At 40.9% G+C, this 23291-nt stretch overlaps 1 protein-coding gene across 1 annotated transcript in view; it reads left to right on the top strand.

Annotated features, from left to right (window-relative positions):
• Positions 1-19734: 19734 nt before the first annotated feature.
• nrg3a (neuregulin 3a) overlaps positions 19735-23291 on the top strand; it is a 360952-nt gene continuing 357395 nt past the window's right edge. Inside the window, exon 1 of the mRNA XM_085296128.1 lies at positions 19735-22307. Coding sequence (XP_085152254.1) covers positions 21584-22307 — 724 coding nt within the window. The 5' untranslated portion in view covers positions 19735-21583. The remainder of the gene's footprint in view (positions 22308-23291) is intronic.

Genomic DNA, 23291 nt, shown 5'->3' with positions numbered 1-23291 from the left:
TTTGTTTTTTTTGTTTTTGGTGTTCTGGTTTGGGCTGTCTGGAAGCCAGCCCTTAAGGGGGGGGGGGGGGGGGGTACTGTTAGGGTCCCTGGGTCGTTGACCCAGTGTTTGAATTGTTACAAATGGATTTGTAACATGGGGGTGCATATCTCATTCTGAAAAAACTTTAACAACTAATAAGTGTTACCCAAAGCCAATCACCATCAATCAAGGCATCAGTGTGGCTCTTCTTTGGAAAGACATGAATTCTTAAGCACAAGGGATATTGTGTAATTGTAATTGTGTATTTTTTATTTTTGTCTTTGAACCCTTTTATAGCCGACAGGTACTGAAGACACGTTTTCTAAGAGGATGAAAGTTGGCATTGTGATGGTGAAAGAAGACATCATCGATGTGTTGGTTGTCCTTGAGGCGGCAGTAATCCTGTCTAATCTGAGGGATGTCTCAAGTGCCATTTCCATGCTGATGGGCCTTCTTTTTGCCTTCAACATAGATTATCCAAAGGAACTTGAGGACATCTTTGAAGTCATTCAGAACGTCCTAATGAACATTGGTGGAAGTGTATGCAGAACTTTAATTGTATGCTGACAGCATACAATTGCCTTAGTGTTAAGGACAGTTTTTATTTTACTGTTTGTTTTTTAATACTTGCAAGTTCTCATTCTCACTTTTGTATGTCACTAAATGACTACACTTTACATTCCAGATTAGACAATTACTCATTTGTTCATGGTTTAAGAAACTTATGTGAACAACAATATAACGGTGGACTCTGCAGATGCTTATCTCATGCAAGTCAGTAGTTTTTCCTTTGTTTTGCAATTGAGCAGACTCAAACGAATGTTTCTGAAATATCCAGCTTATCAAATGTTTCAGAAGCATGCACTCATTTTCAGAGAAATTGGTTGTGTGGAATTTGTTGCAATTGTAAATGAAGACAAATACAAGAGTTTGATGTCGTAGTTGTTAAACTGATCTTTACTGTCACTTATCAAAGGTTTCGTACTATTTGAATATTTCAAGTTTTATGCTAACAGGTGTGACCGAGCACAACGAAGTTTAAAAAATTTGCAAATGTAAAGAATAACTAAGCGGCCGCTTATCGGGGCCTGGAGCCTGGGGCTCGCTTGGGCCCCTTCGGAGGTGGGGTGCCCCCGGCCTCTCGGGCTGGGGCTCGGTCACTCAGGCACAGCTGGGGGCCGGCGGAGCTCACGGGCACGTCACTGCAACTCCCCCTGGCTTCTGCTCCGCGGCTGCTGAGTGAGCCCTCATCTGGGACTCTCCTCAGCTCTTACTGGAACAGTGGCGCGGCTGCCCCTCTGTTGGTCTTCCATGGTCTCTTGTGTTCTGGGGGCCTCTGGATGTCTGGAGTTTGGATCTCCTCCATACCCGCTTCACACCCCGGAGGACGGGGCTGTGGCCCCCCCCACACACTCCCTAGCAGATCATTACATGGAGAAACCTTTGGAATACAAGCGCGCTGATCCACACAGGTATGCACACGGGTGTTCACTGCTCGTAGACCCAAATTACACCTTTCTTGGCTGCTACTTCGAAGCACATCTGTCCTGCGTGCTGCACAACAACATTGAATATTTAGTATTTACTGCTGTTTACACTTAGCTAGATTAATGCGATGGTGTTGTGTTTAGTATGTTGCTTTGTTTTTTTTTTTTTTTGTCTTTTTTTGCTTGTTTTCTATTCTTCTCTCAACAGGTGATCCAGGAGATTTTTATTTTTTTTTCTCCCCCCCTTTCTCACTGTCCCTCTCCCCTTCTGTTTTTCCTTTCCTTCCTCTTTCTTTCTCCCTTTCCTATCCCTCACTCATGTCTGTCCCGTCTGTAACATCTGAAAATAAAATATAATAAATAATAAAAACAAAGATCGACCAAATGGACCAATACGGCAATGCCACGATGATCCATTTGGCAAAGTAAATCCATTTGGTATCCTTGTTGGTCTTCAGACAACAATTCTGATGGCTAAAGAACCAAATGGGACAGGCGAAAAAAAATAAAATAAATAAATAAATAAATAAATAACTTTTCTAAAATAGTAAGTGTCCCGTTGATACATTACATTAATGCAGACTTTATGTTGTTACTTTTAAGACAGCAGGTTTTTTTTTTTTTTTTTTTTTTTTGAAAGTCTGATAAGCTCATGCCATGGTGAGGGTTCTGTTGACCAGCTGTCCACAATTCACAAGAATCACTACTGCTCCTAGAGTATTGGTCAGAATTTAATCTTCCCCCAAACTGGGCTCAAGACCAAGTTCAAATTTATTGTTTCACAGGGAGCAACCTATGAGTTTTGATGGATTGTGAGCCTGATGAGCTACGTCACTGATTTTTCTGTTTCTCAGATGCTCATGAGTAATTGTCTTGTCATGTTCTTAAAACAAACGTTCTGCATGGATTGATCAGATGGACTTTAATGGAATCTGTGGCTTTTTATTTTTTTTTCTGTAAACAACAAAAAATTAATTTAAAGGGATGTAGATATTTAAACCAGAGATCTAAGATAGCCCTAACAGGTAGTTTTTCTGAAATGGATGTTGGAAAGCTAAAAAAAATACTTAAGATGTTCAATACACATTTTTCTATATATATATATATATATATATATATATGTATATGTATATGTGTGTGTGTGTGTGTGTGTGTGTGTGTGTGTGTGTATATGTATATACACATACATACAACCACGATTACCGACACTAACAAGCTGATCTACAATACGGCAGCAGTGATCAGTGAGATGCTTGGCTACAAGTTGAACAGCCACAAGGGGCAGTACCCTCCATGGAGAAGGAGGCTAGAGGGCAAGATCAAAGTAGCACAGAGGGAGGTTAGCCAACTAACGGAGTTGCAGAAAGGTGCGACAAATAAGGTGCCTAAGAAATACAGCAAGCTGTCCATACCTGAGGCCTTGGAAACTGCCAAGCAAAGACTCACAGCCTTGGCCAGCCGCTTGAGGAGGTACACCAGAGAGATAGAAGGCAGGAGAATAAACCAGCTGTTCTCCACAAAACCAGCAAAGGTGTACTCTCAGTGGCAAGGGAACAATAAGAGAACAGCACCACCAAGGCTGGAGACGAAGCAATACTGGAAGAGCATATGGGAGAAGGATGCAACCCATAACGGCAATGCTCAGTGGCTAGAGGATCTGAGGGCAGACCACAGCGACCTCCCTGAACAGGGTCCAGTAACCATCACAGTGGCAGATATCCAAGAAAGGGTCTCCAGTATGAAGAGTTGGACAGCACCAGGGCCCGACATGGTTCACGCCTACTGGCTGAAGAAGCTGACTGCACTCCACGAGCGTCTGGCAGCACAAATGAACCAGCTGCTAGTTAACGAGAGACACCCGGAATGGCTAACTGAAGGCCGGACGGTCCTGATCCCCAAGGACCCCAAGAAGGGACCGGTCCCCTCCAACTACCGACCAATAACCTGCCTCAGTACTACATGGAAGCTCCTGTCAGGCATCATATCGGCTAAGATGAACAGTCACATGGGTCAATACATGAGCGGGACAAAGAAAGGAATTGGCAAGAATACCAGAGGCGCAAAACACCAGCTACTGGTAGACAGAACAATCAGCCAATGGGACCCTAAGAGCCTTCATCAGGAACTCAATGGGGATGTGGCGTACAACACTAGAGGCCAACTCCAAGCCCATAGCACAAGTCACCATCAAGTGCGGGATCTACCAAGGAGATGCTCTGTCCCCACTGCTGTTCTGCATAGGCCTGAACCCCCTCAGTGAGATCATTAACAAGACTGGCTACGGATACCGACTACGGAACGGAGCAGTTGTCTGCCACCTCCTGTACATGGATGACATCAAGCTGTATGCCAAGAGTGAACGAGACATCGATTCACTGATCCACACTACCAGGCTATACAGCAATGACATTGGAATGTCGTTCGGACTGGAGAAGTGTATGGTAACAAAGAGAGGGAAGGTAGTCAGAACTGAGGGGATTGAACTACCAGAAGGCAACATTGCAGACATAGAGGGCAGTTACAAGTACTTGGGGATCCCGCAGGCGAATGAGAACCATGAAGAGGCCGCTAGAAAAGCTGCAACCACCAAGTACCTGCAGAGGGTCAGGCAAGTCCTGAGGAGTCAGCTGAATGGTGAGAACAAGATCCGGGCCATCAACACGTACGCCCTGCCCGTGATCAGGTACCCTGCTGGGGTAATAGGCTGGCCAAAGGAGGAGATAGAAGCCACTGACATAAAGACAAGAAAGCTCCTTACCATGCATGGAGGGTTTCACCCCAAATCCAGCACCCTGAGGCTGTACGCTAAGCGGAAGGAAGGGGGCCGGGGACTGGTGAGTGTCAGCACCACAGTCCAGGATGAGACAACGAACATCCAAGAATACATTGGGAAGATGGCCCCAACTGACCGAGTGCTCAGTGAATACCTCAAGCAGCAGAAACCCAAGAAAGAGGAGGGAGACGAGGAACCATCATGGAAGGACAGGCCCCTGCACGGTATGTACCACCGGCAGATAGAGGAGGTGGCTGATATCCAGAAATCCTACCAGTGGCTGGACAAAGCTGGACTGAAAGACAGCACAGAGGCACTAATCATGGCAGCACAAGAACAAGCTCTGAGCACAAGATCCATAGAGGCTGGGGTCTATCACACCAGGCAAGACCCCAGGTGCAGGCTGTGTAAAGATGCCCCAGAGACAATCCAGCACATAACAGCAGGGTGCAAGATGCTAGCAGGCAAGGCATACATGGAACGCCATAACCAAGTGGCCGGCATAGTGTACAGGAACATCTGTGCCGAGTATAACCTGGAAGTCCCGAGGTCAAAATGGGAGATGCCCCCAAGGGTGGTGGAGAATGACTGAGCTAAGATCCTGTGGGACTTTCAGATACAGACGGACAAAATGGTGGTGGCTAACCAACCGGACATAGTGGTGGTAGACAAACAGAAGAAGACGGCCGTAGTGATCGATGTAGCGGTTCCAAATGACAGCAATATCAGGAAGAAGGAACACGAGAAGCTGGAGAAATACCAAGGGCTCAGAGAAGGGCTCGAGAGGATGTGGAGGGTGAAGGTAACGGTGGTCCCCGTGGTAATCGGAGCACTAGGTGCGGTGACTCCCAAGCTAGGCGAGTGGCTCCAGCAGATCCCGGGAACAACATCGGAGATCTCTGTCCAGAAGAGCGCAGTCCTGGGAACAGCTAAGATACTGCGCAGGACCCTCAAGCTCCCAGGCCTCTGGTAGAGGACCCGAGCTTGAAGGATAAACCGCCCGCAGGGGCGTGCTGGGTGTTTTTTTTATATATATGTCATTATAATCTCAGCCCAACAATCATGTTTTACAGTCCCGTGGTCTCAGCCTCAGATACTCAACTAATCAAAGTGATGTCATGACAAAAATGAATGACCAACAAATCATTTCTGTCAAACAAAGCTGTATGTAACGTTTCTCGCGGTTAGTATCATGGTTGCTAGGCAACCTGAACAGCGCGACGAAGGCCAGACCGTCCCATTTCACAAGCCTCTCACTTCCTCACTTCTCGTACTTATAGTACGCACCGTACGTAGTACACGTATTGCACGTACTTCAAGCGTGCAGACCCTGATTTGGGACACAGCCTAAGATTGCAGGACATGTTGCTTCCTTGCTGGATCATCGTACTACCTAGCGTCAGCATAGCCTAGCTACTCGCCTCTGCCTAACAGATTGTGACACTTTATTTGGCTGAATATGACTTATATTCATATTTAACAATTAACAGGTAGCAGTCAAGAAAAAGTAAAATAACAAAAAAAATAATTCCAAGTAAAATCTCAAATCTGAGCTTTCTGAGATGCATTTAACAGTTCCCTACAAACCTTAAACTCCAGTCTCAGGTGTTTTATAAACCACCTCTCCACCTGACTGCCATTGTGAACTCCTGTGAGGACATTTCAAACTGCCTAATCACGTAACATATATGGTGTATTTTCATATTTTCAGTGTATGGAATAATAAATGAGTGTTTTGTCTGTTGTTTGAGTAAAGATGGTCCATCATGATCTTGTCCATAAAATAAGCCATTTACATGATGCAATCTCCTTGTAAGAGAAATTCAGTAGGTCTAGAAAAAAATCACTTCAGTTTTAATTGTGTATAAATGCTATACACTATCATAGTTCTTGGCAGGACACAGTGTCTTGTCCTTTTGTACTAAGAGGATAGATTTGGTTTTAGCCTTTGCTTTCTTTTTTTTTTTTTTTTTTTTTTGGTCAGATTTGCAATTATGGCTTTCCATAGCTTACATTTAAATATCTTAGGCTGAAACTACTGGTTAAAAAATGTCAATATGAAGATGTTAGAAGTGAAGAAAATGAAGATGATTAATCACATGCATTGCCCTTAAGTCGCTGAGTCTTGACACAGGCTAAGCAATGAAGCTACGCCAGTTGTGCTAGTTTCAGTCATTATGCAAATGTACTTTCTATAAGATTGGAAACCCGCAGTCAGCTGACACAGAAGAAGTCACTTGGAAGAGTTGGGAAACGTTTGTCTGATTAAAAACATCACATCCAGATGAACAGAATCAACTTTTTGGGATTTCCTTAACTGGACGATTGAGCATGCATCAAGTCGGTGAAGCTACCATTTATTTAATCTTTTTAGTCTGTGTGTGTGTTTGTTTTTCTTTGTTTTTTTGTCATGGCAAAATGTGGTAGTACTAGCTACTGTACCAGGAATTAGCGCAACCACAGTTTTTAACACTTTGGCAGATGTTTGCTGTGCTATGAGCGTAGTGTCTTAAGTGTATGTGGCTGTATGTTACACTCTCACATGCAGCATATGCATTGTGGTTCATCACAAAAATGTATAATGTGTTTACTTGTAATTGTTTGTGGTTAACAGCACAATGGTTAGTGACTTGCTAAACAGATTTCTTTAGCTTATTAAAGTTTCATTATTTCTTCATTTGGTGTCAGGGCGTATTCAGCTGTCACTTTCTCCTTCAGAAGAAGGCCCAACTCGTAATGCTGTAGGCTATTTAGTCTCATTAAAGCCCAGAATCAAGATAAGAAGCGTTACGTTGACTGGCAGGCTAACTGTTTATTTGCATTTTTCAGTGCCACAGTATTTGCTTCTTTTTTGTGATCATTTTTGGAAGGAGAAAATGGTAAAAGCAGTGCAGTTTTGGTGCTAAACATTGTTTTTTAGATCCCATACAGATGTAGCATGTTGTTAGCATTTTTGGTGCAACAAAAGAAAAATCCAGAAAGCCAAAAATGCAAAACAAAAGTGTTTTTTCAATTTGTCCATTATGTTCAGATTTTCATAAAAAATATTATAATTCTTTTGCATGTAGAGAGAGATGTTGAGCTGGGAATCGGTCTGCTGCTGATTTTTCCGGAATACTCTCTTCTATCACTTTTTTTTTTATTAAACAGATAGACACAGACGCACACACTCCAGACACATAGTCCCTCTCTCTGCTGCCAAAAGCTGTCAGGAAGATCAAAGTGGGTAAATGTGTTTGATGGAATACTCTGCTTTCTTCATTTACCGCATAGACTGGCTTTGACTTGAAAGAGTTTTCATTGAAATGAACTTGATACTGGAGTGCATTTGAAACAAGAGTGGATATTTAGAGGGGTACAGCAGATAGTTGTGTGGGTGTGATTAGTGTGTGTGCCAGGGCTGTTCCTCAGTCCGTTCTATTATAATTTGGGGGCCCAGCTTTCAGTACAAAGCAGCACACAGAATCACATTGTGATATGAATGAGGGTTAATGTAAAATGTCAGCATTGGTTCGCTTTTGCATTTTCACTGAGTTCAACTCGCTCTTCCAGATATGTAGTCTCTCTTATCTCCATTGCATTAATTCATCTTCAAATCTTGCTATTATCTTCATTTCCATGTCTAGATGGTCCCAAAAACATGCTCAATCACACCTTCCTCCTGTCCCTAGTTACCCTCAGATGCAGATGCAACTTCACTTCCACTTAGACCACTAACCAAGACCTTAAAAAACCTGGTAAGAAAGTCTGTTGGGCCATCTCTAAGCGTAATTAAGTGGGTAGGCGACCCATGTCAGTGAACAGACCCCAACTGTTTCTTCCCTTCATTAGTAAAACCATGACATGCAAAGGAACCATGGCAACCGCCACAGAAAACTCACATGAGAAAGATAAGGATCCCTATTGTAACATTGTGTCTGTGTTTATGCAACTGAGTGTGTTATATGAGGGGCAGCCGTCTGTCAATAATGAGCCTACACTTCTGATCAATAGCTTTGATGCCTGTTAGGATTGAGTGAGGTGTATTCACCTGTTTTTCCCCATGTTAACTGAAAAATAAAGCACTGATCTTTGTTTTTTTTTTAATTAAAGAAAGTACAAATGTATTGACAAGATATGCCAACCACAATATTTACTGATGGTAGGTGTGAGTCATTTTTTAATACAATATTAAAAACTAAGTGAAAGGTAAAAGGTTAAGGTGCTTTGTGTAGCGCTGCCAGATCATCCTGATGCATCAGTTTACATCCTAAATGGACAGGCTTGTGTTTTTATCAATTCGGGGAATTCACTTGAACCCTTTTCTCTTATTTACAAGATATACACATCTGCCTGTATTATTGTCTAATACTGCAGAACAAAGTAATACACTTGGATAACAACAACATTATGTTGTCATTAAAAAAACAACTGCCATTTAGTATTTTTTTTTCTAAAACTGATTCATGAAACTGAATTTTGCTGATAAAATTTTATGGGATTCAAGAGTCCATGCTGAGTGTGAGAATAGGAATAGTAACAGAATGTAAAAATAGTAATAGAAAGAATTGGATTAATGATGTTTTTCTCTGTAAAGAAACAGTTATAAATCTAAACCATTCTATTCACCACACTATGGGCTGCAACTGCATCTAACTAGCATAGGGTCTTTGTGTCATCTATACTATAGCTATATTGCAGTTTTAATTCTTGTCATTTTATTCTAAATGCTACACCTGTCACAAATGCTACATGTTGTATTTCATTTCAGCTTGGCCCCCGCACCACTCTTACTGCAACTCTTTTGTTATTGTCGTGATGCAACCATACTCTTTTAATGGATCTTTTTCTATGTTGTTGTCAAGTTAGTGAATATCAGAGGTGTTACTGACTCAAAATCTAACTTTTCAATTTTGTATCGAAGCCTTGGATGTAGCTGCTCCGTGCATGTCAAAGAGCCGTGAAAGTGAGTCTGAACTTGTTTGATTCCATCAGTATTTGCGATGTCTCACAAGTTTAGACGAAAAGCAATATGAACAGCTTTTAGTTTTCACTCAGATGAGTCTTTCTAAATCAATGTACATTTACCAAGCCTAAACATGTGGCTACAACAAATTTTGTTGGGGAGTAAAAGATGGTGAAAACAAGGACCCTACAGACCTCATTTACTTTTTTAATAGAATCCCTAATCAGAGATAAAAAAAAATAATGGAGGCTTCAGGCTGCTTGAGTGTTTGGAGGGCTTAATGAGATAACAGAGGATCTATGCACAAACAACACCAATTTTCAGAGCTGAGGAAAAGGCTGAGATGGAGGGCCGAAGACAAACAAATAAAATGGGGGTAATGGAAATTCATTCTGGGTTTGATTTGTTCGCATAATCAACAATAAAACAAGTTTCAGGATATGTGTTGCCACTTACTGATCTGGAATCCCAAAAAATATTACGAGTTACATCCACTCCATACAGAAGACGTATCAAACTGAACCTGTTCACTTGTAAAATCTTTAAGAAATAAGTAAACAAAAGACATGAAACTTCAAAGAATAGTCAAATACACCTGAGAAGCAAAGCAGCTTTGTTTCATTTTGAGGTAAAAGCTAATTGTATGAACATTTGCTGTACATAGCTATTTTTAAAGCCTCCACACTGATACATTTCATGCAAATTAACACCATGAAAATGACAAACACCTTACCAATACAAATGTTGACAAAAGGAACAAACTATATGTATAAAAATACAATTTGTACTTCTATTTTACACATTGCTGCTGATATTTTAAAGATTTGCTTACATCTGTGTTACACAGAAAGTCTTGAAATGTCTTAAAATGGAGTTGATTAGAAACATTTTGTTACTCTTGTGATTATTCAGGCTCCCAGTTTTGCACAGTAGCTTTGCATTTTACATCTCAGTGGTTGGTTTTACATTCCAAAATGTTCCTCTTTGATTCGGTCTCACAGCATTGGATGAATGATCAAAGCCAAGAGTTTTGTATCAGTGGTACAAGTGTATGGTGCGCAGTAGAGCAGATAAGACCAATAGTCTCTTACTTTGATTAGTTTCAATAACATCTTCCAAATAGTCTAATTGTTGTTGTTGTTGTTGTTATATCTTAGTTCATTTCTGTTGATTGACCAAACAATTCTCCGACATAGGATCAGAATTATTGGTAGTGGCAGAAGTGAAGCAGGTGGAAATTTGGATGAGCATCTCTATCTGGCCAGATTGAGGTGTAGGGGGTGGGTCACACCAATCAGCATCAGGAGGGCAGAGTGTCAGAAAAGCAATGAGATTCAGAGGACACGGGGCAGGGGCTGAGTGCTTTGCAGAAGAGAGGGAAGAAAATAACTGAACCAAAGCGATAATGACAGAATAAATAATAGCCTGGGAAAGTGGAAGTGATACAAAGAGTAGCTGAGTAGCCCACCCAGGAATGCAAAGAGATGAGTGAATACAAGATTTATTTAAAAGAGGATGCTATCCAAAGCTCACTGAATACTGTTTGGTAAATAAAAGCTCTGAATACATCCAGCATCTATCAAAAGTAGAGGTCAGTAACCCTAATATACACAATTTTAAACTACACACTACTTTAAATTGGCAGAAATGATATCACACATCCCAATGAAAGTTTTTTTTTCAATCCCAAATGAGCCCTAACTTTTGTTTGCACCAGTTCAGAGTACCCAGTTGGGAGTTCCCAGCTTTTTAAAGTCGATGAGTGGGAGGCTCGAGGGTGCTCCATCTGAAGACTCTGTTGTCTTACTGGGAGGCTTCAACACTGACGTGGGCAATGACAGTGAGATCTGGCAGGGACTGATTGGTAGGAACAGCCTGCCTGATCTGATCTGTAAAATCATTCTGTCAATAAAGAACACCATGTTCAAACATAAGAATGCCCATAAATGCAAGTGCACCAGGTCGTATGTTGAAGAAATCATACGCAAAGAGTGATGTGTGTCTCTACACACAACTAACTTATCCAACTGCCTAAAAATACTACAAACTGTAGTATAACTAACGTATGAAGGCCAAAAAACAAAACAGTGAATCGTCCAACATCAACTCAGAAGTTTATAAAAATACAATGTGTCCACCCAGCTCACAAAGATATACTGGAATAACCAACACAGTGGCCAAAGATATGTGTCCAATAAACATGGTGAGTAACACTGGCTTCAGGAGAATGCTAAATTTACTGGGAAAAACAGCTATGTTATCCCCTCACACTGTTATTTTTCTAAAATAGCTTAGTGGGGAAAATATAGAGAGATACACAGCTGATAAGCACTTTGCTACAGATTTTATTCACATTCATCACACAGGTGCAATGAATGGAGTGAAAGACAATATTTTGCTTAGATCTGAATGAATAAACATCATATTGACTCTATTGAATGAATTGATAAAGATTAAATAACAAGAACTGAGGACAATGTAGGTGTAACGCAGTTCTCCGGTGATTAAACGTTGTGTTTGGTTTCAGTACAGTTTAATTTTTTTCTCTAAGGGCTGCACAAATTTAGGTGACTAAGGAGAGAACAGATTTTTATGATATAAACAAATCTTACTGGAGCAGGGTTGTGTTTAGATGATGCAATAAAACATTTTTGTCACTAAAATCAGTCAATAACCCCGATAAATAATTGTGATCTCAATATTGATTGAAATCGATGTTTTCTGTGTTGTGTATATAACGTCTCAGCTTTTTTGGAATTGGGGTAGTGGTACATTCTGCTTTTAAAAATGCAAAATCAAAAATTTTGATCATATCGCTAGAAACTAGGATGTTGTAGTCCAGGGGGCATGGTGGGGAATACGAAAGTAATTGATTGTCTCTGGCTAACCCACAAAGAGATGATATGCAGCAAAGAGCTAGCAATTTTTCTGCTCCAGCTCCTGAGCAACCCTGAATTGGATAAGCGGTTAGAAAATAGATGGATGGATAGATGGCTATTATAGATTATCTTTCACCTAAGTGAATCATCCGAACACATGTCCTCTGAGTTTGCCGTCTGGCTTCTTCGATTGTTCACACAAGACTGCAGCTGAAACTATTGAACATTTTTGATAGTGATCAGACCTTGACAGAAGAGGCTGGGAGCAGTGGATTAAACCAGGGTGTGCTGACCTTATTACAACACAGAGGACAAGACAATTATGGCCCTGCTGATGTCCAGCATCATGAAAACTGACCCGGCTCAGCTAATCAGATACAGAAATCCCCGATCTTAACCCGTAGTAGAATAAAGCTGTACATTAGGAAAAGATCTGAGACAGACAAGGGATTTTAGAATCTACAATCTCATCCAAACAGTATTGTGAATAGATTGAAATAAAATGTGTCAGTAGTTTAATAACAAATTTACATTGACTTAAGAAAACTTTGACCAACCAGCCATCACGCCTGCTTCTCGTATTAGAAACACATTCATCAGATTACAATCAGAATTTTCTTGTTTAATTTTTTTTATTCTGAACCTCTTAAAAAGATCATTAACAACATAAAAAGCAATCATAGCAAATTTCACAAAATAATAAAAATGTAAAGCAAACGCAAATTTAAGGCTGGATACAGTGCTGCCCAGAACTGAACCACAAACTAAACTACACACAAAAAATAAATAAATAAATAAGTAAATAAATAAATAAATAAATAAATAAATAAATACATAAATAAATAAATACATAAATAAATAATAATAATAATAATAATAATAATAATAATAATAATAAACCCTCTGCAGCATAGTCAGTGAATTCATTTATAATGCATTTTAGGAGGCATGCAGAATAAGCTACATCTTTAGGACCTCATTTAAAAAAGGCATAAACTTTTTTCACACACAGGTCATGTGATGTAATCCCACAATTTAGTGAGATACAATTTCAGTTTATATTCAGAACTGTCACAAATCTGTTTTTGTTTTATTTTAATTGCATTATCATTATTATTATTATTATTATTATTATTTTCGTATGCACAGCTAACAGCAAAGCTTCTCCTCCAGAGAGGCTGTGAGACGAAATGTGAAAACAATTTTTAACTAACACTAACGTTAAATACGGTTTAACTTTAATGTTTCGCCTGCTTTATTGGCTCATGGCACCAAATTTGTTCAAAAAGAAATATATCAGAAGATAGAAGCTCTGTAATGATGTATTTGACATATATTCATAAACTTCATAAACATAAACCTCTCCAAAGTAATATATTCACTGTAGGACAAGCCTATTCAAATGGCGGCCCGCGGGCCAAATGCGGCCCAGAAGCAACCTGCGAGTGGCCCTGCCTGTGGTCCTGGCAGAAACACAGAGAAAACGCAAAAAATTAATTCATTAATTAATTTAAAAAAAAATTAAAAATTCCTACAGCGTAGTGTAGACTGTGAATGCAACACTCCTAGTAGCCTAGCAATATTTAACCCACAATGCACCGTGATGTAAACATATTAAACAATCATCGTAATATACACTGAACAAAAATATAAACGCACCACTTTTGTTTTTGCTCCCATTCCCCATGGGATGGACGTAGAGACCTAAAATTCATTCCAGATACACAATATAAACATCCCTCCCAAACAGTGGTCACAAATCAGTCCAAATGTGTGGTAGTGGGCACATCTGCCATATTGAGATAATCCATCCCACCTCACAGGTGTGCCACATCAGGATGCTGATCTGACATCATGAGTAGTGCACAGGTGTACCTCAGACTGCCCACAACAAAAGGCCACCCTGGAATGTGCAGTTTTGTCTCACAGCAAAATGCCACAGATGCCACAAGCAATGAGGGAGCGTGCAATTGGCATGCTGACAGCAGGAATGTCAACCAGATCTGTCGCCCGTGCATTGAATGTTCATTTCTCAACCATAAGCCGTCTCCACAGGCGTTTCAGAGAATATGGCAGCACATCCAACCGGCCTCACAACCGCAGACCTCGTGTAACCACACCAGCCCAGGACCTCCACATCCAGCAGGTTCACCTCCAAGATCGTCTGAGACCAGCCACCCAGACAGCTGCTGGAACAATTGGTTTGCACAACCAAACAATTTCTGCACAAACTGTCAGAAACCGTCTCAGGGACGCTCAACTGCATGCCCGTCGTCCTCATCGGGGTCTTGACCTGACTCCAGCTCGTCGCCGTAACAGACTTGTGTGGGCAAATGCTCACATTCGATGGCGTCTGGCACGTTGGAGAGGTGTGCGCTTCACGGATGAATCATGGTTCACATTGTTCAGGGCAGATGGCAGCTGAGAATGTCCCAGTTCTTGCATGGCCAGCATACTCACCGGACATGTCACCCATTGAGCATGTTCGGGATGTGCTTGACTGGCGTATACGACAGCGTGTACCAGTTCCCACGAATATCCAACAACCTCGCACAGCCATTGAAGTGGAGTGGACCAACATTCCACAGGCCACAATTGACAATCTGATAGACTCCATGCGACGATGTGTTGCACTGCATGAGGCAAATGGTGGTCACACCAGATACTGACCGGTTCTGGGTCCCCAGACCCCCAATAGCGCAAAAAACTGCACATTCCAGGGTGGCCTTTTGTTGTGGGCAGTCTGAGGTACACCTGTGCACTACTCATGATGTCAGATCAGCATCCTGATGTGGCACACCTGTGAGGTGGGATGGATTATCTCAATATAGCAGATGTGCCACTACCACACATTTGGACTGATTTGTGACCACTGTTTGGGAGGGATGGTTATATTGTGTATCTGGAATGAATTTTAGGTCTCTACGTCCATCCCATGGGGAATGGGAGCAAAGACAAAAGTGTTGCGTTTATATTTTTGTTCAGTGTATGATGCGACAAAAAACTCCAAAAGCGCAAAATTGACAATGAAAACTGTCGGTTTAACCCTGCCTGGACTGACAAATACTTATTCATTTTACCGAGTTTAATAATCTTACAACCGGAGTTGTACTACCATGGTGAGGGTCCTGTACAGCCCAAGAGAGAGCTGCAGCATCTTCCCTTCGTGTTTGCTTCTTGGCGAAGAAGAAAAGGCCTTTCACAGATTCTGAAACAATGAAATACTGCATGCTGGCCGTGGTGCATGCATGCTGCTATTAAAAACGTACCCCTGTAGGACAGTTCAAATATTCGTAGAGTTGAAGTTCTGGCGTCAGACGAGTTTGAAATGCTGTTAGATGACCTGAAGAAAACTGATGTAATGTCTATAGCAGGAGATCACAGACAGAACTGATAATGCACAGTTGTGCGTACATGTCCGTTTTTTGGATGGGAAATTGCTCGGTTTACTACCGTTAGAGGGACACACAGCTGGCGAAATGATGTTTGAGAAGATTTAAGCTCTTTTTGAGGAAAATGGTCTGGATATGAAGCGTGTCTGTATACTTGTGACCGATGAGGCTCCATCCATGGCAGGAAAAGTGAGTGGTCAGCGAAATATTTATTTTAATTTGAAAGGGAATTATCAAAATGTTTTTTGTTATTATTATTATTATTATTTCAAATGTGCAAAAAATTGTTTAGTTATAGCTCCCTTTTTTTTAAATGGACCTTTTGGTGTGCATTTGTGAGAGGTCACCACCAGATTAATAGGGGAAAAGGAATAAAAAAAATAATTGTTTTTCAGTACAGTTGTGTGGGTTTGAAATTGATCATGATCTGCTGTTTACTGGCTTCAAAAAAAATATCTGGCCCAGATAAATTCCTCGGTTTGAAAATCTGGCCCAACTAACTTCGTAGTTGAATAGGCATGCTGTAGGATGTCACAGCAGGAAATGTCCCCATTTCCTACTAGTTCTGTTGTTGGCCATTACAAAATGAATGTGCACTGGCTATCCTCTGGAGTTTGACATTAGGCCTCCAGGGTGTACTCTCAGATGTTTTCACCTGGCTGCATTGATTCAGCAGAATTATTCAGTTCAACAGCAGAGTGGTAAATGAGGAAACTGCTGCCTCAAAAATAAAAAGGAAAAACAAGGAAAGGAGGGCTATGAAATGAGTTTATAGTCACTGATTTTCATAATTAGAAAACTGTCATACCTCTGGTAGATATTGGCAGTTTGAGACATTATTTCCAAGATATACCACAGTGGCACAGTACAGGAAACTATATATTTTCCCTTATTTTGTACAGCCACCTGAGCTGATTGTAGCTCAGTGAAAAAAGAAAATAGTGAGAACAAGCAGCCTTTTTTATTTATTTATTTGAAAAATATAATCTACAGTTATTTTTCAGCAGAATAAAAATTAATAATGGTTTTCTACATAATGGGACAGAGATAGACTAGAGCTGGAGGGTTAGTACATTAAATCATTTTTTGTTGCTTTCATAAATCTTAAGCATAATTGATATGCAAACTCACAGGATCCAAGACTTAAATGGTGAGAAGTCTGTGTGTGCATGTCCAGGTATGTGTATGTTCCTCTCCAAAGCCCTTGGGCCTGACCCTGCATGACCGAGCAGACACTTGTGCCATTTTAATGGAATAGGTATGACAGTTAGACTGAGATAAAACACTACATGGCTGCCTAATCCTAAGGTACAAACAAATATGAACTGTACAAAATCTCAGATAATCTGTGATTTAAATCAGTGGTTGTAAGTATTCAATATTTACATCGGCCTTCCTTAAATTGCACTTCATTTAAATCAAACTGGTAGCAAATCTGTGAGGTTTTGAAACAAATATGTTGCTGAATATTTGCAAGGATAGAAAAGAACACACTGACTGATGACTTCTGATCAAATTACTTGAGTCGGATATTCCTGGAAGGGCTGATTAAGCTGAGAGCCCACTCTCAGGCACACATTATTGCTCTGAACAAGGCACTAACACTTTGACCTTTGGGATAGGGCAGATTTCCCACTTGTTGTTTTCTTGTGATTGTAGACAATGCATTTGTTTGCTCATCAACTAAAAAATAAATTGCATAATGGTAAATGTTGTCTTGCAGACAAGCAATATCATCAAAACAAAGGTCAGCAAAAATGATGCAGTTGGTAAGGGCTGGCATGTTTATTTTATTTGATTATTTCCTTCATTCTGCTCTTTGCATATCTTTGCATCTATTGCAATACATTTATTTTACATTGTTCCCTTTTGTTTTTACCTTAGTTCTACCTATTAATATTATGTTTTTTGTTTTGTTTATTTAAAGTTGCCAACATTTCAGTGATCTCAAACATTTTGAAACAGGCTGTTCGTGCAGTGTGTCACTTCTGTGTGGAAAAGGATCGTCTTTATCTGAATCACAATCAGAATCCTTTTATTGCCGTTAAACATCAGATGTTTAACATTTTTAATAAATAACAACCCCCCCCAGATAGTTAGCAATAAAAAACATCTCTGTGCTACAGATAGTAACAAGTACATATTAATTTATCTCCCAGGTTTGAAGCTGTATGATAGTGATGTCCACAGACCATGCTAAACAAACACGTCAGTATAATCTAATAATAGACCTGGGGTATGTTATGATGTATGATGGGATTCCACTGTGAGGGGGTAAACAACAGATGGCATTAGAACAACAGTACTGAATATGATATGTACAACTACAGATGAGTCACAGGCAAAAGCTTAAAAAACTATTTCAGTCTAAATGTGTGCTGTACATAATTACAGACAGCTCAAACTAACAGCGGGATTACCATATAAACAGAAACAAACAAAAACTTTTGTTATTCTTGTTAGTCTTCAGATTCAATTCAGTCTTTATTGAAAATAATGTTACTTCAATGTAAAGTAATTGAATACCTTTCAATTTTGGACCATTTCACGTGGAGTACAGGCCTTTTAGGGTAAACAGAGGAATTTCCATGTGTTTACTTCACTGTTTTGTGTTGGCTTTTAAATTATTAACTACAAATGAGTTCCAGTTTAATTAGCGACTAATGAACGTGATTACAATGAGGGATTATTATCAAAGAAAGCAGTTATCCAATCATTAAAAATAGTTTTCTTCTTCAGTGAAACTAGAGGTTAAGACTTATCCTGCCATGCAATGAAAAGAGATTCAAAAACACCTTAATAAAATCATTCCTGTACAAATAATCACTGCTGGGATTCATGCATCTGTTGCATTGTTTGGTTCTGATATCACATTTATCAAGTTGACATCCTAAAACACAGAGCTGTGGCTCAGTAAACTAATAACATTATACTCCGAAAAAAAATGTGCAAAGGGTTTAAGCAAATAGACTGCACGTCCCTCAAAGTTGACACAAGTGTAGTACAAAGATTTACTGACCTTGTTCACCGCTGGAATTCTTTGTGCACCCACTGCTCCCACTGCACAATTTTCCTGAACAGGAAATTTTCTTTTTAAAGTATAGTGATGACTGTACTTGGTTGTAATTTGTTGGCAGATTCTTTATTGGTAATTACAAAATTCTCCACCTTAGGGGTAAAGTAGTGCACCTAGGAGAGCATTTTTACATACTTTGATTGACTATGCTAAAGTAAAAATTAGGAATCCCTAAAAATAAATACTGCAGCCTCATTTCCAATTTAAATTGTCACCACTGAATATCATCTACCTGATTTAAAACTTTTAAGAGACTTGGATCCTCTGGTTCTATAATTGGAGCTACAATCTGTTTTAGAGTTCAGCCATATATTTTTATGTTGGCGTAAATGTCTTCTTCGTCAAATGGAAGTGCAAATGGGTTAACATATAACTTATGTCCTTTTGGCTGTTTTCCAATGTGATTATTGGCAGCTCTTTAAAAGCACAATGCTGGTGGCTGTTTTAACAGTATTGGGTATTAGATATTTGTTTGTCAGAAGACAGAAAGAGACTGTGGGCATCCCTTGGGTTTCCCTGTGGGATCAATTGAAGGATTCTCCTACTGCATGACTTTATACTAGTGTCTGTCTCATGATGCTATCATTCTAGTAGACACACTAACAAGAACATTTGTACATAGAAGGATGAAGACACATAAAAATAGGGAGAGTCGACTTCAATGATGTAGCAGCAGGTTTAGTTTTAAGTTGCTCTTGAATTACAAACACAGGGTTTATTTAACCATATGCAAAAACAGGTACTGCACTACATGAAAGAAACTAAACTTCAGCATTTATTTCAAAGTTGAAAGCTATCATTGGAGAAAATGGACTGTGGCATTTATACAGGAGACAATTATTCACATTCACATTCAACCATCAGATTCTGATGGCTGAGTCTATTTGCGATAAAAGTGCTGCAAATACATCTCTTTGTTTTTTCCCCAGTCTCTCCTCTAATGCTGTGCAGTGGGTGGGGTCTGAACAAATGAGTGACGGCTCATGCGTTGTGCCTCCGCTCTGATCCATCTGGGACTCACCGTTAACTGCCTGTGCTGCTGCAGAGCTGTCTTTTCCTGCCCCTTACCCCCCAACACACACACACAAACACACACATACACACACTCATTATCCTTATCTGTAACCCCCCCCCCCCCCCTTTTTTTTTTTTCTAGTTTTCTGTATGCAGTCTGCATCTTTACTCGCTCCCCTCCCTGCTAACGGAGGTGGGCAAGCTTCCCAGTGCTGGTGCATCTAGCAGGTGCAGCCTCTTTCTCTCCTCCCACCCTTGCTCTCTGCCTCTCTCTGTCTGTCTCTCCCTCTCACTCTCTCTCTTCTCTCGCTCAACCAGTGTGCACTCTGCTCTGTCTGTGCCTGCATTTTTTCTCCCTTCTCTTTCGTTCTTGGTCTCTCAGAGGCGGCAGCTCAGGGAAGCAGCTGCATGTTTGTCTGCATCCCAATTGCCACAGGTAAAGACAGCTGTATCATCTGATGTTGCTAACCCCGAGGGGGGTTGGGGAGCCTTTGCTGCTGCGGCTGCAAGTTCTCATCCCGGCGCGGGGCGCACATTTCTAATCATCTTGAAGAACGCATCCTAGAGGGAACGACGAGCAGAGGACCCCAGCAAACAGACCAACAAATCACACGCTGACTGGAAAGAGCACAGGCTTCCAGGGACTGAGGAAAATATAACACTTCTCAGAAAAAGAATCAGTGGGATATATTTTCAACATTGTGGTGTCCTGTTTATGATTTTCCTCTTTCCTCGTGTTTTCTATTCTTTTGCTTTCAATTCTTTTTGTCTTTTCCATGCTTCTCATCCTCTTCCTCTCACAATTTATTCCTCTGTGCCGGAATGCTCCCTGCAAATAGATGAGAAGAGGCTTTCTGTGCGCTTGCTGCAGTATTAACAAACAGTACACTGAGTCAGTAGAGAGCTGAGCGGACAGCTTGGAGGAATCTGATCCACAGCCGGCTGGAGAAGGAGCAGGATCACGCGTCGCAGTTGCAGATTTATCCGCCCTGTGATACTGTGCAACAACACCCCTCATTCTTTTCCCCCCACCATCCATCTCTCTGTCCTCATCTTGAGTGTTATTTTTTGACTGGATCAAGAAAATTAATTGGATTCTACTGCTTTATTTTTAGCCTTATTGGAATATTGTAAATATAAAAAGGAGCAAAGGAGGCTGCTTGAAAAGCAATGGGAGAGAAAGATTAGCAGATTATCATAGGAGAGTGTTGAAAAGACACATAAGCGATACACGTCTTAGTGAGCACTCTTTTTTAGTTATGAAAGAGACCGATTTTGGGATGTGAAGGACGCTGACTCGGCTAAAGCAGTCGGAACAGACTGCATCAGGAAACATTTTTTTTTCTTTTTTTCGGTCCTGCCCAGGGTGGGGAAGCAACTAGACCCACCCTGCAAGTTTAACTCTCTGATTCGATATTACTGTCCCGTCGTGGATTCTACATGGAGGGGACACATTCGGCATGTTAAGGAAAAGTGTTTTGGATTCTTTTTCTCCTTTTTTGCTGCAATGGCATCCAAATACTGATGCCATGGATTTCCTACACGTACAGATGTAAATCTGTTTCTTCCCATCCATCTCTCCCTTCCATCTCTCCTTGTTACTCCCTATTAGAGGCATCACTTCCATTTTTCCTCTTGTTAACCCTGCTGTGAAGACTATTGGAGTTCACTGTTGCTTCAGCTGGACATTGAGAGTTGAGCAGGACTAAACACGGACTAAACACTTATACGTCTATGCCAGCTCTTCAATTTTTCTCTGGGTGTCTCTGCGTGTGAGTGTGTGTGCTTGAGCGTTTATGATTGTGTGTATGCATGTACCTCCTGCACCCTTTTTCCTCTCTGTCCATCCTTGGAATACATATTTTTGTGTGTGTGTTATTGAGAGACAGATTCTGTGGGGTCCATTCCTTCAAATTTCCATTCGTTTTTTTCTTCTGGCCTTGTTGGAAACCTTTCTGCCATGTGCAAACGATGCCTATCACAGAGTTAACCCTTAATGAGCCATAAAGGACGACAGGGAATGATGAGTGAGTGTTCTGGGGCAGCTGCATCTGGGGCAGTAATCCTGGAAGAACCTGAAGGTTCGGGGGCTTCTGCGGGCCGGGGGGAGGGCCAGGCCCAGGAACAGGGTCCCCTTCGCTGTGCAGTTTGGCCTCGTCAGCAGACATGGCTGTGTGTGGTTCCTTTACTTATTGGTTTTATTGGCCTTGGATTGAGCCTGATGCTGCTGAAATGGATTGTTGTTGGTACAGTGAGGGATTACGTCCCAACAGATCTAGTGGATGCAAATCGAATAGGACAAGATCCCATCTTCCTCTCCAAGCCAAGTGGGATTCCCAAGAGCCCCGATACTACCACTACTACAACTACTCCTACAATCGATAGCAGGAACCCCACTGCTAGAACTGCTACTGTGGCAAAAGGTAGAACTCGCACTACTGCTACCACCACAACTATAAATGCTAGAGGGGGCGGGGCGTCAGGCAGTCAGGTAACTCCTCGGAATCCTGGAAGTCGTAATGGACGTGGACCTTCAGGTTTTACCACAACTACTGCAGCACCACGTACAACTTTCATAATTGGAGCTGCAACATCTAGCTCCTCACCGCCCAATCCGACGGTTCTTCATGACTCTACACAGATGTGGACGGCAGAACATACTACTACAGAGACGATCTCCACCACACTCACTACACGTACGCACAGTCACCGCAAAACCCGTAAGTCTTTCATATACTACTGACTTGTGTTGTGTTTCAAAAGCTCCACTGATTGGTTAATCATCACTAAATATGACATCTGAACTTTTTTTTTTTTTAAACGTGATCTTATGGTTTCTTCCAAAACTTTTTTTTTTGCAATTTACGTGCATGACCTTCCTGTTTGGGAAATAATGTTCTTGATTGGTTTTATAGTCAAAACATTGAAGATGAGTGATCAATAGTATTGATTGGCATAGCGAGGGTTTCTAAGTAGTAGTCAATAATCAAGTTTAGGTATCATTTTGGGTATATATAGGTTTGGAGGGTTTTTTGTGTTTCTCTAATAATCAAATGATCTTAAAATTCTTTTGCAAACAAACCACATGAAAAGATCTTCTGCAGCATCCTGAGTAACTTGAATAGAAATTTATTCTGATGCATTAGATGGTGAATCTTTCCCTTCTGTTTTTACCTCTGTCATGCAACTGCTCATACTATTGATTTGTGCTACGGGGAATTTTCTTGCAGCAATCAATGAAGCACACACACGCACGCAGAGACACACGCACACACACACGCACACACACACACACACACACACACACACGTCTTCCTCCATGACAAATTTCTCAGCTCCCAAAATGGTGTCACATTGTGTGCTGAACCTTCATCTGCTTGTTATGTCCCTGTTTCTGATCTGGGCTTTGGACTACGCTCACAGCTTCACAGTCACAGGAGTTGCTTTATTTTTAACAGTGTGATCTCATGCACTGCATGTATCAAGTCTCTCGCATCTGTGCAGAGGGGTACAAAGCCTCACAAAGAAAAAACTCAAACCTAGCATGTGTTTCGTGATTTTTAGCTGATGTGGGTTCCTATATTTCATATGCTGTTTATTCCTTCCTGCAGTTTAACACTGTAGTTAACTTTCAGTTGACATAATATCAGTTAATGAGTTAATGCCAACGCCATGATCAATTACTTGTGAACTAATAGATGAGA

Source organism: Mchenga conophoros, linkage group LG13 (assembly GCF_057382185.1).
Source record: "Mchenga conophoros isolate Kocher_MC1m ecotype Shallow Benthic linkage group LG13, M_conophoros_male_GT1.1, whole genome shotgun sequence".
Lineage (NCBI taxonomy): Eukaryota > Metazoa > Chordata > Actinopteri > Cichliformes > Cichlidae > Mchenga > Mchenga conophoros.
This window is presented reverse-complemented; position numbering and strand designations above follow the sequence as displayed.